Source organism: Salvelinus alpinus, chromosome 36 (assembly GCF_045679555.1).
Source record: "Salvelinus alpinus chromosome 36, SLU_Salpinus.1, whole genome shotgun sequence".
NCBI classification, from domain to species: domain Eukaryota; kingdom Metazoa; phylum Chordata; class Actinopteri; order Salmoniformes; family Salmonidae; genus Salvelinus; species Salvelinus alpinus.
In genome coordinates this window covers 4,325,197-4,342,639 of record NC_092121.1, presented here as the reverse complement: position 1 = coordinate 4,342,639, position 17,443 = coordinate 4,325,197, and the positions used below count along the sequence as shown (strand labels likewise).

General features: G+C 46.2%; 1 protein-coding gene across 1 annotated transcript; it reads left to right on the top strand.

The window, feature by feature from the left end:
• The first annotated feature begins 509 nt into the window (after window positions 1–509).
• LOC139565031 (BEN domain-containing protein 6-like) lies at window positions 510–7,375 on the top strand. The gene is made up of 7 exons (XM_071385039.1): window positions 510–745; window positions 879–977; window positions 1,624–1,683; window positions 2,046–2,151; window positions 2,359–2,630; window positions 3,641–3,827; window positions 6,565–7,375. The coding sequence occupies exons 1-7, from the start codon at window positions 629–631 to the stop codon at window positions 6,729–6,731; spliced, it is 1,008 nt and encodes a 335-aa protein (XP_071241140.1). The 5' UTR covers window positions 510–628; the 3' UTR covers window positions 6,732–7,375.
• Window positions 7,376–17,443: the final 10,068 nt, after the last annotated feature.

The window sequence follows — 17,443 nt, the reverse complement described above, 5'->3', positions numbered from 1 at the left end:
TTCCCCCCATATTCTATTTCAATAATTCAATTAAGACAAGTAGACTTAGCTTCAAAGTATTACTTACTAAATAATTTCGCAATAAAACGGATTAAATGGATTTTAACACACTTGCGTGAAACCCTATCCCAAAGTCTTCTACTGGGGTAACTTTTTTTTTATAGAAAAGCCCTAGGGGAGGGGGGGGGCTAGTTACCCCCTAGTACCCTATAGCCTAGTAATGCAATTGAAATTCACATAGTGTACTTTATCCCTTCGAATAAACCCTCTCATTCAAATAATTGTTAAATAAATAAACAATAAATGTACTTGAAAGTCATGATCATGCCCAAAGCTATAACTGCTGCTTTCATCTTGAGCAGGCTTTGTCCAATCTTGCCATGTCATGCCACGGTACATTTCACCGAAAAACAGCTTAAATCAAGTGTGTTGAACACAGTTCTACTAACTGAGATGCAATAAGTACACAAAGTAGGACAACCGTAACAAATATTGTTCCCCCGCACCACGGCTGATGCGGGTGCCTACCCAGCATTGACGCGAAAGTCTGGGAGCCGAGCAGTGTATTGACCAGCATGTTCAAGAAGCAGCCAGTGTTTCAGCGGGGGGAAAGGATAATGGGAGAAAGATGAGAAGGAAAACAATAGCAAAGCGCATTTTCGACCTCGAATATGATGAAGAGGAGGAGGAAGACCCCAAATACGAAGACTTTGGCAACACGACATCGCACAGCCAGCCTCTATGTGTACGTAAACGTTTAACGGTTATTTGTAGTCTGGTCTTCATACAGTAACGATAACTGCCCATTCCGTGAGGGGCGAGTATTTGTCGCTCACGATTTATGTCGCTAATTACCCTACCCGGACTGTCTATTACAGCACAGACTGCAGAAGAGAAGAAAGCACACACACCCGGTGAACGAGAACGTAGAAGAGAATCCACCATGCAACATCGCTCTCCAGAAGTTGAAAACGAGGGTTTGGGTCAACTATTATCATATCATATTTTTGGCGACAAAGTTTTCTCTATTATCTGTCGGGGTTGGCACGCGTCTGCTCATTGTGGTGGCATCATATGCGCATGTTGACCGACCGACATAAATCCTATTTGTACGTTAGTAATATAGCACCCCACCTCCTCACTTAAGGGGTTACAACTTGGAACCACACGGCTGTAGTAGTAGTGACACAGAGAGCATTCACCTCTCAGCTGTGTTTTGTTCTAATGGCGCTTATGTGAGAGAGGGGCATGGTGAGGGCAGCCATTGATCTCAATGATGGAGAGGAGGAGGAGAACACAAACATTTGGCAAGGGGAGGTGGTGAAAAGAACGACAAGCCAAGACAGCAACAAGTAACATGTTGTTGCTACTCCTAAATAAAGGAAGGATGCTGAATCATAGCTTGACAATGAAACTTTATTTATTTTTTGTCAAGACAAAATCATTTATGAAGAAGAATATGGTATCATCACAGGGATTTGCTGATGCTTCAAGCTGGCTGTGATTTTTCACCATAGCAGACCATAGCTGACTATACATAATACAATAAATAACATTTAAAAAACTGTGACAATTACATACAAGTGAGACAACGTATATGACTGATTTCTTATCTCAAAACAGATACCAGTGTCAGACAACCCCAGTGTGGAACGCATCGAGGAGGGTGACTTCATGGCAGAGGTACACTGGCTGATGGCAGTGTCTGTGTGAGTGCTTCTGAGTGCGTGTGTGTGTGTGTGTGTGTGAGTGCTTCTGAGTGTGTGTGTGTGTGTGTGTGTGTGTGTGTGTGTGTGTGTGTGTGTGTGTGTGTGTGTGTGTGTGTGTGTGTGTGTGTGTGTGTGTGTGTGTGTGTCTGTGTGTGTTTGTGTGTGTGAGTGCTTCTGAGTGTGTGTGTGTGTGTGTGTGTGTGTGTGTGTGTGTGTGTGTGTGTGTGTGTGTGTGTGTGTGTGTGTGTGTGTGTGTGCGTGTGTGCGTGTGTGCGTGCGTGCGTGTGTGTGGTTTAGACTTTCTATGTATGACTTTTTGACTTAATGTCTCTAAAGGGTCTTGGAGGCCTACAGTCACGTTCAAAGGCTGACCTGGTTGCCATGGTGCTGAGCATGCAGCGAGAGATGGACAACCTGAGGGAGCAAATCAGATGCCTCACAGGTGAGGGCCAGGCAGGAGAATTAGGAGGAAGTTGCCCATAGACACTGATCTAAGTTCAGTTTTTAATTTCCCTTGCTAGTGGTTAAGGTCAGGAGTAAGGGAGGGTATGCTGTTTCTACATCTGTGCCTAAGAGCAACCCAGGATGCTTTAATCTCTTGAATTTCTGTGGGATTCATGCTATTGACTGCCATACTATCGTATGCTAGCGTGTGGAAAGTTGGCACGTAACCTGGAGGCCCTGATCGAGAGGACGGAGGTGTGGTCGAGCAGCACGGACCGGAGAACTACATCTCCCAGCATGCCTGAGATCCTGGTGAGGAGTGGTGCCATGACAACGTCGGCCCTGCTGGCCTCTCCAGGGGTGCTGAACGGGTGCTGGGCGGCCAAACTAGAGCCCCTCCACCCCCACCAGAATGGACAACCTCTGGGGTCTCATGAGGGGGGTTCCCAGATCAATGGACCACCTCTCTACCAGGAGGTGATGAACCACTTTAAGTGTCTTTGACATCAAAAATATTTAGCAAAAGTTTTCGGGAGAGGTTAAAAACTGTACTAGAAGTCACTTTTGATGTCATGCAATATACAAAATGATATGTTTTCTTTGAAGTTGACTGAATAGGCCTTTGGTCTTGGTCTTATAGCAGAATGACAATATACAGTGGGGTCCGTAATGATTGGCACCCTTGATAAAGATGAGCAAAAAAGACTGTATAAAATAAATTAGACAAATACTGAGCTATATTGTATGCAAAAAAATGAGTAAGTAATAGTAATAATGAGTAAGTAATAAAATAAAATATAGGTGTCAAAATGATTGGCACCCCTGTTTTCAATACTCTAGCACTCTCCCCTTGTGAGGATAACCACACTGAGCCTTTATCTAAAATGTGTTATGAGATTGGAGAACACATTGGGAGGGATCTTAGACCATTCCTCCATACAGAATCTTTCCCGATCCTTAATATCCTTCAAACCACAGGTTTTCAATGAGGTTCAAGTCCGGAGACTGAGATGGCCATTGCAAAAATGGCAAAATGTTGATTTTGTGGTCAATTAACCATTTATTTGTGGATTTTGATTAGTGCTTGGGGTTATTGTCTTGCTGGAAGATCCACTTAAGGCCAAGTGTCAGCCTCCTAGAAGAGGCAACCAGTTTTTTGGCTAAAATGTCCCGTCTGCTAAATGACTTAAATGTAATTAAATGTAATAAAGTTCATGATCCCGTTGACCATAACAAGGGCCCCAGGAACAGTGGAAGCAAAATCATTTTGACCCCTATCTCTTTCTCTGAGCAATTGTATTAGTATAAAATAATATAATTTCCTTTTTTTTTTTTGCATACAGTATAGCTCAGTATTTGAATTATATATACAGTCTTGTTTGCTCATCTTTATCAAGGGTGCAATAATTACAGACCCCACTGGATCTCTAAAATGGGATGGGCCACTACAATTTTAAAGATGGAACCTAATGTCTTATACCCTCCAGTTCATCACTGCGGAGCTGCTTGACCGCTGTAACACGGGGACCACTGCCCAGAAGCTGACCAACGACCTGCTCCGGGGCCTCTATGAGAGGGACTGCCTGGCCTCTCACTCCATCTCCGGCATCGTCAACAACAAGAGGGGCCAACCCAAGCCTGCCCTGCCTGCAGACGAGATCCAGGCAATACTGAGTAAGGTCTCGTCTGTACTGCAGCCTGAGACAGCTAGACACACCCCCTCATAACAGCTAGGCACACCCCCATACCGCAGTTGAACATGTCACACTTCCCGCCCTAACCTCATGCTACAATGTAAATACTTTTCACATCAACTTCACACTTTCCTATTAAAGTTATGTGACAGCGGTGGCTGTAAGTCGATCTGGATAAGAGGGTCACAGTGTTGTTATTTCCGTTTGACCTCCGCCATTGCCTGGGACTCGAACTGTCGTTTACAGACAGCGGTAATCTTGGTACAGGCATAGAGATGCATAGAGATCTCAACTTTGTATCTGTGCCATTATGGCATCTGACAACGTGGGCAGCGCCATTGAGGCTCTCTCCATTTTAAAGATTTTGATGAGTTTTAAGTTTGAAAAAAAGTGTGAAGCTAATATCGGGGATTTACTGCCACCCGCAGTGCTGGAGTCTTAAACCAAATCTTATCATTCATTTATTGTGCCCACTGGATCGATGGCAGTGATACAGCTTAAAGCCATTTCCAAACTAGGCAAAACAATTTGCTGAAGAAGACACCATCGTGCCCACAAAGCGTATCACTAAGCTAAGGACCCTGTGACTAAACACCTCCCTCTGCAACTGGATCCTGGACTTCCTGACGGGCCGCCCCCAGGTGGTAAGAGCAGGCAACAACACATCTGCCACGCTGATCCTCAACACTGGGCCCCTCAGAGGTGCATGCTTAGTCCCTTCCTGTACTCCGTGTTCACCCACGACTGCGTGGCCAAGCAGGACTCCAACACCATCACTAAGTTTGCTGACGACACAACAGTGGTAGGCCTGATCACCGACAACGATGAGACAGCTTATAGGGAGGTCAGAGACCTGGCAGTGTGGTGCCAGGGCAGCTACCTCTCCCTCAATGTGAGCAAGACAAAGGAGCTGATTGTGGACCGTAGGAAAAGGAGGGCCAAACAGGACCCAATTAAAATCGACGGGGTTGAAGTGGAGCTGGTCGAGAGTTTCAAGTTACTTGGTGTCCACATCACCAACGAACTATCATGGTCCAAACACACCAAGACAGTTGTGAAGAGGGTACGCAACACCTTTTCCCCCTCAGGAGAATGAAAAGATTTGTCATGGGTCCCCAGATCCTCAAAAAGTTCTACATCTGCACCATCGAGGGTATCCTGATCGGTTGCATCACCGCCAGGAGTGAAAACTGCTCGGCATCCGACCGTAAGGCGCTACAGAGGGTAGTGCGTACGGCCCAGTACTTCACTGGGGCCAAGCTTCCTGACATCCAGGACCTATATACTAGATGGTGTCAGAGGAAGGCCCAAAAAACTGTCAAAGACTCTAGTCACCCAAGTCATAGACTGTTCTCTCTGCTACCGCACAGAAAGCGGTACCGGAGCGCCAAGTCTAGGACCAAAAGGTTCCTTAACAGCTTCTACCCCCAAGCCATAAGACAACTGAACAATGAATCAAATGGCCACCCGGACTATTTACATTGACCCCCCTTCCGCTCTGTTTTTACACTGCTGCTACTTGCTGTTTATTATCTATGCATAGTCACTTTACAAATTACCTCGACTAACCTGTATCCCCGCACATTGACTCGGTACCAGTACCCCCTGTATATACGCTACCGTTCAAAAGTTTGGGGTCACTTAGAAATGTCCTTGTTTTAGAAAGAAAAGCAATTTTTTTATCCATTAAAATAACATCAAATTGATCAGAAATACAGTGTAGACATTGTTAATGTTGTAAATGACTATTGTAGCTGGAAACGGCAGATTTTAATGGAATATCTACATAGGCTTACAGAGGCCCATTATCAGCAACCATCACTGTTCCAATGGCACGTTGTGTTAGCTAATCCAAGTCGATCATTTTAAAAGGCTGATTGATCATTAGAAAACCCTTTTGCAATTATGTTAGCACAGCTGACAACTGTTGTCCTGATTAAAGAAGCAATAAAACTGGCCTTCTTTAGACTAGTTGAGTATCTGGAGCATCAGCATTTGTGGGTTCGATTACAGGCTCAAAATGGCCAGAAACAAAGACCTTTCTTCTGAAACTCGTCAGCCTTCTTGTTCTGAGAAATGAAGGCTATTCCAAATGAGAATTTGCCAAGAAACTGAAGATGTCGTACAACGCTGTGTACTACTCCCTTCACAGAACAGAGCAAACTGGCTCCAACCAGAATAGAAAGAGGAGTGGGAGGCCCCGGTGCACAACTGAGCAAGAGGATAAGTAAATTAGAGTGTCTAGTTTGAGAAACAGACGCCTCACAAGTCCTCAACTGGCAGCTTCATTAAATAGTACCTGCAAAACACCAGTCTCAACGTCAACAGTGAAGAGGCGACTCTGGGATGCTGGCCTTCTAGGCAGAGTTTCTCTGTCCAGTATCTGTGTTTGTTGGCCTATCTTAATTTTTTTTTTTTATTGGCCAGTCTGAGATATGGCTTTTTCTTTGCAACCCTGCCTAGAAGGTCAGCATCCCGGAGTCGCCTCTTCATTGTTTTATCCGGCGCATGTGACAAATGCAATCGGATTTGATTTGATTTGACAATGCTCTGATCATTGGCTGATCGCTCCCAACTCATAGGAACCCCCACCCAGTTGACCACTTTAAAATGGTGGAACCCCTCCATGGCAATGTCCATGCAAAAACGGGTTATTTCCAAAGTAATGCTAACTTTACATCTCTATAGGTTTCTGACCTTTGACCTCTCACCCACAGGGGCGGTGCAGCACTACTTCCCAGGGAAGACGGACTCGGAGATCAAGGGCTACATCCGCCAGAAGCTGCAGAACGAAGCCAAGCGGCTCCGCAAGAAGCCTCATCTGGCCGTGAAGGTGGAGCCGGAGGCCAGGGCTGAGGGAGCGGAGACTACTTTCTACACCTAAGCGGTGTGGCCCCGCCAAACCCCACCCCCTGTTCTACCCAGGGAGTGAGGTGCCCCGCCTCTGTCCAGGTTAAAGTGCAATTATGGGAGGGAGACTCACGTAAAAACTGCTGTGAGAGGGAACCAAAATGGAGCAGCCTTATCAACACCAGTCTAGTCTGTATGTCTGTCCATTCTCAGCCACGTCTCTGGGCTGGGAGAGAAATAGTCTAGTGAGGGAGGAGTCTATTTGTCTGACAATGTGATCAATCCAGGGTAAGTGTTATGGACTCCAGTCTGATCGAGACTAGTTACTGCTCAGGTGAAGTTAGAGGATACTGTAGCTTATTCTTCCTCTGCCCTCTGGCATCGTTCTCAAGCCTCAGCTAGCCAGCCAGCAGTAGTAGGCCTAGTAGATGGCATGTGATTTGTTACCAAGTGTAGTACTCTTGTTTCTGTGAAAGAGGTAGCAGTCAGTCGGTGCTCTGTAGAGAAGTCGTAACAGAAGCCCTGAACAACATGGCCGTCAGCGAAGCCGCGCTGCACTCTGTGCCACTTCAGTTCGATTTACAGTATTGTCATTGACCTCGTGGAATGAACCTAGCCTTAGTATTGAATTAATTACAATGTTGCTGAATAAAAAATGACTGTCCCCCCCCCCCAAAAGCATCATTGTGCTTTTTTAAAACATTTTTTTTTAAACTTGAACTGATACTTACACGTCACGTTATCATAGCAGCAATACCCTCGAGACATTTTAGAAATGGTATCTTGTAAAACATAACGTTGAAAGTATTTTAAAATGAAGAGATCCCCAACCCACCCTTTTCTAATGATTACTCTTTACGTTGCATGCTGCATCAAAATTAACCCCTAATTATTACCTAACAATTATGCCAATGCAACTGGAGGCCAATAACTTTACCAGATATTGGCCGCCAGATTCAGCTGTCTTTCAAAAGGACCTGTGTTCTTCCTGAAGCCCCAGGATGAACAGGAGTTTTCCCGGGGTCCTCAGAGGAAGCCAGCCTCGTCCTCACTCACCACCTGTGCTCCTCACAAAAGACCCACAACGGAGAGGCTCCCACCAGGAACAAAGGATAGCGTGGGAACCACATATGCTCCATAATCAATACACCCCTATGCTATCTCTCTTATCCCACACCCAGTCAGACAGACATATGTACGCCACACATTTGCTTCATCATTATCCGTGCTGCATGAAGCTAACCCATTTCGGTGTCAATAACACCACAGATAAGTGTGTGACAATGGTTTGTGTAGGACCAGGGTGGGACAAGGGAGTGTCTCTTTTTGGACAATCAGTTATCTCAGCCATCAAATCAAATTATATTTGTCACATGCACCGAATACAACATGTGTAGACTTTACCGGGAAATGCTTACTTACGAGCCCTTTCCCAACAATGCGTAAAAAAAACAATAACGGGGCTGTATACAAGGAGCATGGTACCGAGTCAATGTGCAGGGGGTAGGAGGTAGTTGAGGTAATTGAGGTAATATTTATATGTAGGTAGGGGTAAAAGTGACTAGGCAAACAGGATAGATAAACAGGGTAGCAGCAGCGTATGTGAAGAGTATGAAAGTGTGTGTGTGTGTGTGTGTGTGTGTGTGTGTGTGTGTGTGTGTGTGTGTGTGTGTGTGTGTGTGTGTGTGTGTGTGTGTGTGTGTGTGTGTGTGTGTGTGTGTGTGTGTGTGTGTGTGTGTGTGTGTGTGTGTGTAGTATGTGTGAGTGTGTAGTGAGTGTGTAGGTAACGTCCAGTGGGTGTGCATAGAGCCAGTGCAATAATCAGTCCCGTTTCCTGAAATCGAACCCCTCTCTGTAGATTGAATTCCTTTGTTATGAGCATCTGCCTTGTTTTGCCACTGTATCTCTGTCCTGCAATATTCATGACTGAAATGTGTTCCTGACATTTTCTCAGCAACTCATCAAAGATATCGCTTTAGATCTTGAAAATATATATTATGCTACCCAATGCATTGCTCTGTGACACTATACATATTCATTTGTGATACGGAGATCTTCTCTTTCAGTCGATTTTTGAGACCATCTAACATCAAAATAGTCACCTCTCAATGAAAGGAATCAGAGGTTTCTCCTAAGGTGTGGCGGTAACGACCGGGCCTAGATAACTGTGGCCCCTTCAGGCCCCTCTTCTCGAAACCGTGGGGGCCATAGATAGATGTATAACCTCACCATGGTTCTCTCCCTGAACTGGGTCAGAAACAGCAGGGAGGGAAACACAGATTAGACGTGTATTAAAAGTGAATTGAGTGTCTTTCCCCTGCTGTGATTTTCAATATATCATTTACACCACGTTTCTGGTGGCAAGCAAACATATCCCAAAATGACTTGGGACGCAGGGCGCCAGGGTACCCACAGTGCCACACTCGCACAACCCACGCGCCACGTTTGCTTTATATTCATCTTCCATCTCTGTCAAACCGCAGAAAAATATTCTGGCAGGAAAATAGACTGTCTAATTGACAGAACAATGATTTGTTTTTGTTGTGAGTAGTTTGGCAACAATACATTTCTTCCAAACAAAGTATTTTAGATTTGTAGCTCTGGAAAATATATATTTTTTCTGTAATATTAATGTATAACTGTTACAGTTAGGATTTTAAGTTGTTCTCTGCTCAAGAATGCTGTAAACTATGAGCAATACTTCTTCAAATCAGCTTTATTCCAGTTAATGTATGTGGCCAGTCAGTTGGCAAGGCTGTTTAGGGAACACATGCTTTCCCAATGTCCTCAAGTCTGACGTGTCCCATAGACCGAGCATAGAGAGGCTTACAGACATTACAGTACTCAGAAATAGGACAGTATGTCATCTAATAACGCTGATAAAAGTGGCTAACACTGTAGCTGTCCACTCATCTACGCTATAGCACTACTACCTTATTCATTTCACATGACACTCAGCAGACAAACCAGAGTCCTGTGATGTCACAACAACCATGAGTCATCACAGCAATGCAGGAACATGTTGAGATGGGGTCATTTTCCTCAAGTCCCAATGAGGATGCAGGCTAGTGGTCGGATGCAGGCTAACAGAACAGGATAAGGCTCCTAGGACAAGGGTCTGGTCTGCATGATTGAATGGCTAGTGATCCGCTTCTCTGCTCTATTTAATAGCCTGGCGCGCTCTCTCTCTGAGAAACAAAGAAAAGGGGTTAGGACACTCGTAAACGCTATGTTACGAGAGGGTAGAATAAAGGAATTGACGTTTGTGTCAATATGTGTGTGTGTGTAAACTGGACGCACATTTTGTCTTTGCGTACAAAACCGCTGCGATCCGTAAGTATTTGGAGACATACCAGTGAATGTGTCTGTACTCAAGCATGTGCACATGTCCATGTGAGTGTAATCTCTTTGTCGTGGCGCAAGGAGCAGTGGTAGTGCTCTTTCTGGTGGTAGCCGCTCCTCTTGGGGACGACTCAGTGTCTGTCTGTCTGTCCACCGGTCTGTTCGTCTGTCTGGAGCCCAGGCGGTAAAAGAGGTCACCATCGCCCCCAGCAGCCAAACACACAACGCACCGATCACCCCCGGCATGGCCGGTTGCCAAGGCAACCCCAGCCCCTCGAGATGGCCGATCGTAGATCGTGTGTGTGTGTGTGTGTGTGTGTGTGTGTGTGTGTGTGTGTGTGTGTGTGTGTGTGTGTGTGTGTGTGTGTGTGTGTGTGTGTGTGTGTGTGTGTGTGTGTGAGGGGAGAGGAGGGGGATGTCTGACTCTGAACCAGGGGACAGCGCTCGACTCAGCCCCGGCCCTGGTCTGCCTCACAGAGCACTAACACCTGCCCACTCATGATCTGTGGGGAATTGTGGCAGAGAGCAGATGAGGACCCTTAAAATGTAGTGAGGGATAAGAGAGAGAGAAGGCAAAGGGAAAAAGGGAGGTGGGCTGGGTACGTAGGCAGGCAACTAGGCAGGGTCAGGGCCCAAATGAGAGCAGCTGTCCAATGAGAGGAGTGGAATTTATTTATTGTCTGCTTGGAAGAGGTTGTTCCACAGGGTGGTTTGATTAATGTCCAGCCCTCCATCTTGTCAGTCTGTTTTTGTCCGCTGAAAGGAAAACAAAGCGCAGGGGGCCAGGGGGATGCAGGGAGGGGTGTGGGGTGGCGGTTAATGGCTGCCGCCGCCGCTCCTTTTCATGTCGTCTGGGCCTGTCAGCCCTGATTGATGGCTCCGACAATGATTGGACAGACCCCCGGCTCAGTGCTTATCATGGGCGGCATCGTGACAGAGAGGGAGCGGAGGAGATTTTGACTCGTCCAATGGTGTAAAGAGAAAAAGGTACAACTCACCAATAGCAAGGGAGAAGCAGATCGAGCGAGAGAGAACGGAGAGAGAGGGATTTGGTCGTCCTATTGCATTGCTGGGAGAGAGAAAGAAAGAAGAGAGAGAGTGAGAGAAAGAGAAAGAGGAGGGAGGGATTGTGAGAGGTTTTGTATTGAGCCTGTCCAATTACTCTAGATTACATATTTGGATACAACATTCACAAAACGTGACTAGTGTGTACAAATCTTTGTCTTGGCACAGTGGGCACTGACACATTTGGTGTTAGTGTATTAATCTGCCACCACCAATATTGCTCAGTTTACCAACCTGCTTCCATTCCTGCTGTTTCAAAACCCCTTACCTCTGTCAACCTCATTGGGTTATACAGAGTACACGGGATCACTGAAACCGAGTCATGTCGTAGAGCCAAAATTAAAGAATGCAAAATGAAAACGACCCTGGAAACCAGATGGTATATGTGCTTGTTTCAATTAAGATGAAAGAAAATAAAATCTCATTACAATTACATAGGTAATTTACATTTACCAAGTCAGTACTAAATAAATACCAGGCAATTAGAGGACTGTAAAATAAAGTATAACTCGTTAATCATATTTATAATTACATACATGACACTGTAACACAACAAGCTTCATATATTCAATATGTATAGTTTTCTTAAAAGTAATGCCAGCTGTCATAATCTGCCCTGACTTGTCATGGCCAGATTTACACTGAGTATACAAAATATTAGGAACACCTTCTTTATTTTGATTTACACCCCCCCACACCCCCTTTCTGCACTCAGAACAGCCTCAATTCGTCGGGGCATGGACTCTACAAGGTGTTGAAAGCTGGCCCATTTGGGTGGTGTACTATTCTTGATGCACACCGCAAAACTGTTGAGCGTGAAAAGCCCCAGCAGCGTTGCAGTTCTTGACACAAACCGCTGCACCTGGCACCTGGCACCTACTACCTTACCACTTCCAAAGGCACTTAAAAATATTTTGTCTTGCCCATTCACCATCTGAATGGCACACACACAATCCATGTCTCAATTGTCTCAAGGCTTAAAAAGCCTTCTTTAACTTGTCGCCTCCCTTTCATCTACACTGATCGAAGTGTGTTTAACAAGTGACATCAATAAGGGATCATAACTTTCAACTGGATTCACCTGGTCAGTGTATGGCATGGAGAGAACAAGTGTTCTTAAGGTTTTGTTACCTCAGTATATATACAAACACACATTCACATGGGATCAGTGACCACTGCTGAGGCCTAGACACTCACACATGACACACACAAATAGAAACACACACACACACACACGAACACATACATTGCACATGAATGAAAGAAGTTATGCTTATAGACATATAACACAATCCAACATAGATGTATTTAATAATTTGCTACTCTCTTTCTTTTATTGCTATCTAGTGTGTGATTGTGAATTAAAGAAATATGAGTCTATTTGTTTCATTCTGCTGGGCATATGTGTCTGTGATCGTAGTTTATATCTATGTGTGTGCTTGGCTGCCTGTGCTTCTCTGAGTGTAGCATGAGTGAGTTTGTGGCTAACCTGCTGTGCTTCAAGTCCACAGGCCTACCGTTGATGGACACGTTGAAGGCTAGAGAACGTTTGTTAAGCGTTAACCACGCTTTGTCTCTTGATCAGCCTCCCGCCGCGCCGATTCTTGCTCACAATGTTTTGTACACTCAGTGAATGTCATCTTGTGACAATATTTATGTCAGCATAGTGCCGTGTAGGGATATGTTATGACTAAGGGGCAGGAGTCTGACCACATGACCAGACCAGACAAGGAAAACGTCTGTGACTTTATGGTTCTGGTCATGTCACATGATCCAGAAATACCCAGAGCCTTAGGTATGACAGTAGATTTCTGCGGAAATGTCTCAGGAGGTTGTACTGTCACTATGGTATTACGGGGCAGGACTTCCTGGTGAACCCATAGTCTCACAAGTCAGGTAGCAGCACGGAAATGAAAGACAGACTTCAAGGCTAGGTGAATCCCTCTGGATAACACTCAATACAAAGGAGACTGGGAGATAACCCCTTTCTCCTTCAATTCTCATATTTTCCACAAGTTCTTCAGTGCTTTCCTCAGTTATCTATCTTGAAAAGCAACACCTTTCAGCATGCGAAAGATTACATAACCCCTACTGCACTGACTCCGAGTGATCAGAGTCCTGTCTGGTCCGTTAGCGTTGCTTCATTTGGACACCCCCTTCCTGATCAAAGCTGTCAAAGGGGAGAGATGAGGAGAGAGGAGGGGGTCTCCCAGGGCCCTCTGAGTCACTGTGATTAGGTTTGGGAACTGGAACATATGCAAATGGAGCCTCAGTGGCTGGGGGGGGGGGGGTCCTGATCCTGTGGCGCAGCCCGGTTCCCCCCCCCCCCCCCTGCCCAGTCAGTGGGCCAAATGGATCCACAAATTGAGTTGGTTCTGCTTAGAAAATCAGATTTAGCATGGGAGGGCCCCGCCATTACTGGGCTGTAGTGTGTTTAGGGTCATCTGGGTTAGTTGGGGAAATTGATTTTTGTGTTTTAGCCCCCTTGTCCTCCTCCTGTTTCCCTGCCACCCATGCACACGTTTCTCCCCTCTTTTTGACCTTTTCTTTCCCCGTGGCTGTCTCTGTTTCTCTTTAAGTGAGTGTGGGGTCTCAGAACTGGTATAATTTGATACCTCAGTTGAGTGAACCAGAAACCTGAGCACATTGGAAGCTGTAAGTGTAGCGGAGGTGTTTGAACTAACCAAAAAGTGAATTGTATCAGGAAGTATATACACAACTTCCCGTGATTTCGCAACTAAATTGGACATGACCAGTCGTGTTTAAAATGCTTCATGTTTTTTAATCGAGAGATAAATTCAGCAAAAAAAGAAACGTCCTCTCACTGTCAACTGCGTTTATTTTCAGCAAACTTAACATGTGTAAATATTTGTTTCTGAACATAACAAGATTCAACAACTGAGACATAAACTGAACAAGTTCCACAGACATGTGACTAACAGAAATGGAATAATGTATCCCTGAACAAAGGGGGAGTCAAAATCAAAAGTAACAGTCAGTATCTGGTGTGGCCACCAGCTGCATTAATTACTGCAGTGCATCTCCTCCTCATGGACTGCACCAGATTTATCAGTTCTTGCTGTGAGATTTTACCCCACTCTTCCACCAAGGCACCCGCAAGTTCCCGGACATTTCTGGGGGGAATGGCCTTAGTCCTCACCCTCAGATTCAACAGGTTCCAGATGTGCTCAATGGGATTGAGATCCGGGCTCTTCGCTGGTCCTTGGCAGAACACTGACATTTCTGTCTCGCAGGAAATCACGCACAGAATGAGCAGTATGGCTGGTGGCATTGTCATGCTGGAGGGTCATGTCAGGATGAGCCTGCAGGAAGGGTACCACATGAGGGAGGAGGATGTCTTCCCTGTAACGCACAGCATTGAGATTGCCTGCAATGACAACAAGCTCAGTCCGATAATGCTGTGACACACCGCCCCAGACCATGACAGACCCTCCACCTCCAAATCGATCCCGCTCCAGAGTACAGGCCTCGGTGTAACGCTCATTCCTTCAATGATAAACGTGAATCAGACCATTACCCCTGGTGAGACAAAACCGCGACTCGTCAGTGAAGAGCACTTTTGCCAGTCCTGTCTGGTCCAGCGATGGTGTGTTTGTGCCCATAGGCGACGTTGTTGCCGGTGATGTCTGGTGAGGACCTGCCTTACAACAGGTCTACCGGCCCTCAGTCCAGCCTCTCTACTGTGGACAGTCTGAGCACTGATGGAGGGATTATGCGTTCCTGGTGTAACTCAGGCAGTTGTTGTTGCCATCCTGTACCTGTCCCGCAGGTGTGATGTTCGGATGTACCGATCCTGTGCAGGTGTTGTTACACGTGGTCTGACACTGCGAGGACGATCAGCTGTCCGTCCTGTCTCCCTGTAGTGCTGTCTTAGGCGTCTCTCAGTACGGACATTGCAATTTATTGCCCTGGCCACACCTGCAGTCCTCATGCCTCCTTGCAGCATGCCTAAGGCACGTTCACGCAGATGAGCAGGGACCCTGGGCATCTTTCTTTTGATGTTTTTCCAGAGTCAGTAGAAAGGCCTCTTTAGTGTCCTAAGTTTTCTGTGACCTTAATTGCCTACCGTCTGTAAGCTGTTAGTGTCTTAACGACCGTTCCACAGGTGCATGTTCATTAATTGCTTATGGTTCGTTGAACAAGCGTCAGAAACGGTGTTAAAACCCTTTACAATGAAGATCTGTGAAGCTATTTGGATTTTTACGAATTATCGTTGAAAGACAGTTTCTTTTTTTTTGCTGAGTTTATGTCGCTGATAATATGTTAGTGGAAGAAAAAACCTTTGCTCGCGGTTAGGTGACACTAAGCACAGTTCCTCAGAAAACCTACGACAATAAATACACAGTTTTAATGTGTTCTTTTATTTTCCTTCCACTATGCTGCTTGAGGATGAACGACAGACACTTCAAAGCAACGCCACCCGTTCCAACCACCTTCCGAGAGCTACAACACCTCGCTCTCGACCACAGCTCTCGACCACAGCTCTCGACCACAGCTCTCGACTTCTATCAAGTTCCTAATGAAAGACGCTATTCATCAGGGATTCCAACAATTTGCAGGTTTATAGCTTATCCCCTGCAATTCCACACACGTTGCGATGGGGTGCAGAGAAAAGCTCATGTCTAATGTGTATTCATGTGATATATGAGGGACTCAAACACTACAACACTATCTATAGTCTAAAAAAACGCTGACATGGGCTAGTTGATCTGGACATTTCCGACAAGTTATAAATAGCTCACGAAGGTCTGCGATGACTAACATGACAAGAGGAATTGATGTTGCACTACCCAATTTCGAAACTGCGCTTTGCGCATTCTACTATTACAACTTTCAAGAGTAAGTTGAAAGCCAGACTGAGGGTTCGCCCTCCCTGCCGAACCCTCATTTTGGGAACCACTGCTATACTAGCGGCTAGAAGTGCACTGTTGTTGTTGTTCAAGTGAGTCACACACCGCCGGCACAGTTTTAATAGCTACATGGTAATAATCAATTACCCCAAATTAATTAACACCCCTGTCTCATGACAATACTCCCAACCATCCATCCACCCACCCGCACACACACAGAGTCACACACACTTCTTCTCCCTCTCTGGGAGTTAGTCACACACGTCCAGGGAAGACTGACTACAGCGAAATACAAAGTTCTCGAGCCAATGTTGAGTCGTGGCCTGGTAAAGGGGAAATTATACAATCGCTTTGCATGCTATGCTAACGATATGAACGCTAACCACACTGTTACGTACACTCTTAGGGGGGAAAAAAGGGTTCTCTTTTATCCAAAGGAACTTAGTCATACGTATGGGTGGCCCCAGTAGGAATCAAACCCACGACCCTCGGCATTGCAAGCGCCATGTTCTACCAACTAAGCCACAAGGGACTGCTCACGGCCTGTTATGTGATGATGTTGGGGAAGCATACGGGATTGTGGGAAGTGTTTCCTAATGTCTGAAGTGACTTTGCGGCTCTGTTCACCCTCCTTTTCTCCAGTCATTTGCCTCTCTTCCTGTCTTAAGATGCCTCTCTCTTTCCTTCCCCTCTCGTCAACCAGTGAGTCCACGTCAGCGCTTTTCTCAGTTCTTTCCTTTGACCTATAACCCCTGTTCCTCCATTGCCCTGGTCCCCATCTCATGTCCTCCTCATCCGTCCCGTGTACGTTACTCCTCTCACTCCCTCTGTTTTTGTCACTTTCTCTCGGCATCTTTATCTCCTTCTACCTCTCCTCCTCTCTCCCCATCCTCTTTCTGTCTTCCCTCCTCTTTTTCTCCCCACCCTCTCACTCTTTCGTTCGATGCATCACTCCACCTCTCTCTGTCTGATTGGTCTCCTCCCCTAGCGTGTGTGTGTGCGCGCGTGTGTGTGTGTGTGGAGAGTAGGGTCGCTGTAGGCCCAGAGGGGATTGTCGTGGAAGAAGAGCAGGAAGCCAGCAGGGATTCTAACATCAGCCAAGCACAGGAGGAGACCAAACAGAGAGAAAGAGAGAGAGAGAGAGGTAGAGTAATTTACAGAACGATACACACACACTGACAGAATCTTGTAGTCAGCTGGAGGCTAGAGAGGGTCAGTGTGGCAGGACTACGGGGGAGTGGAGGGTGTTCGAGGGGGTCCCATCCCCCCCCAGGGGCACGCACAATAGGGGGGTTTCTTCCGCGCCTCCCGGTGGCAAGGGGCCCCCTCCCTCACCCCTGGGCCCCGGGCCCCTCTGGTGTCGTTAAGTGAGCCCTGAGTGAGATTGATGGGGGTCAAGACCCCCCCCCCCCCTATACCCCGGGGCAGTGCCCAGCCCTCATCCCCTCCTTTTCCACCCCCTTCTAAA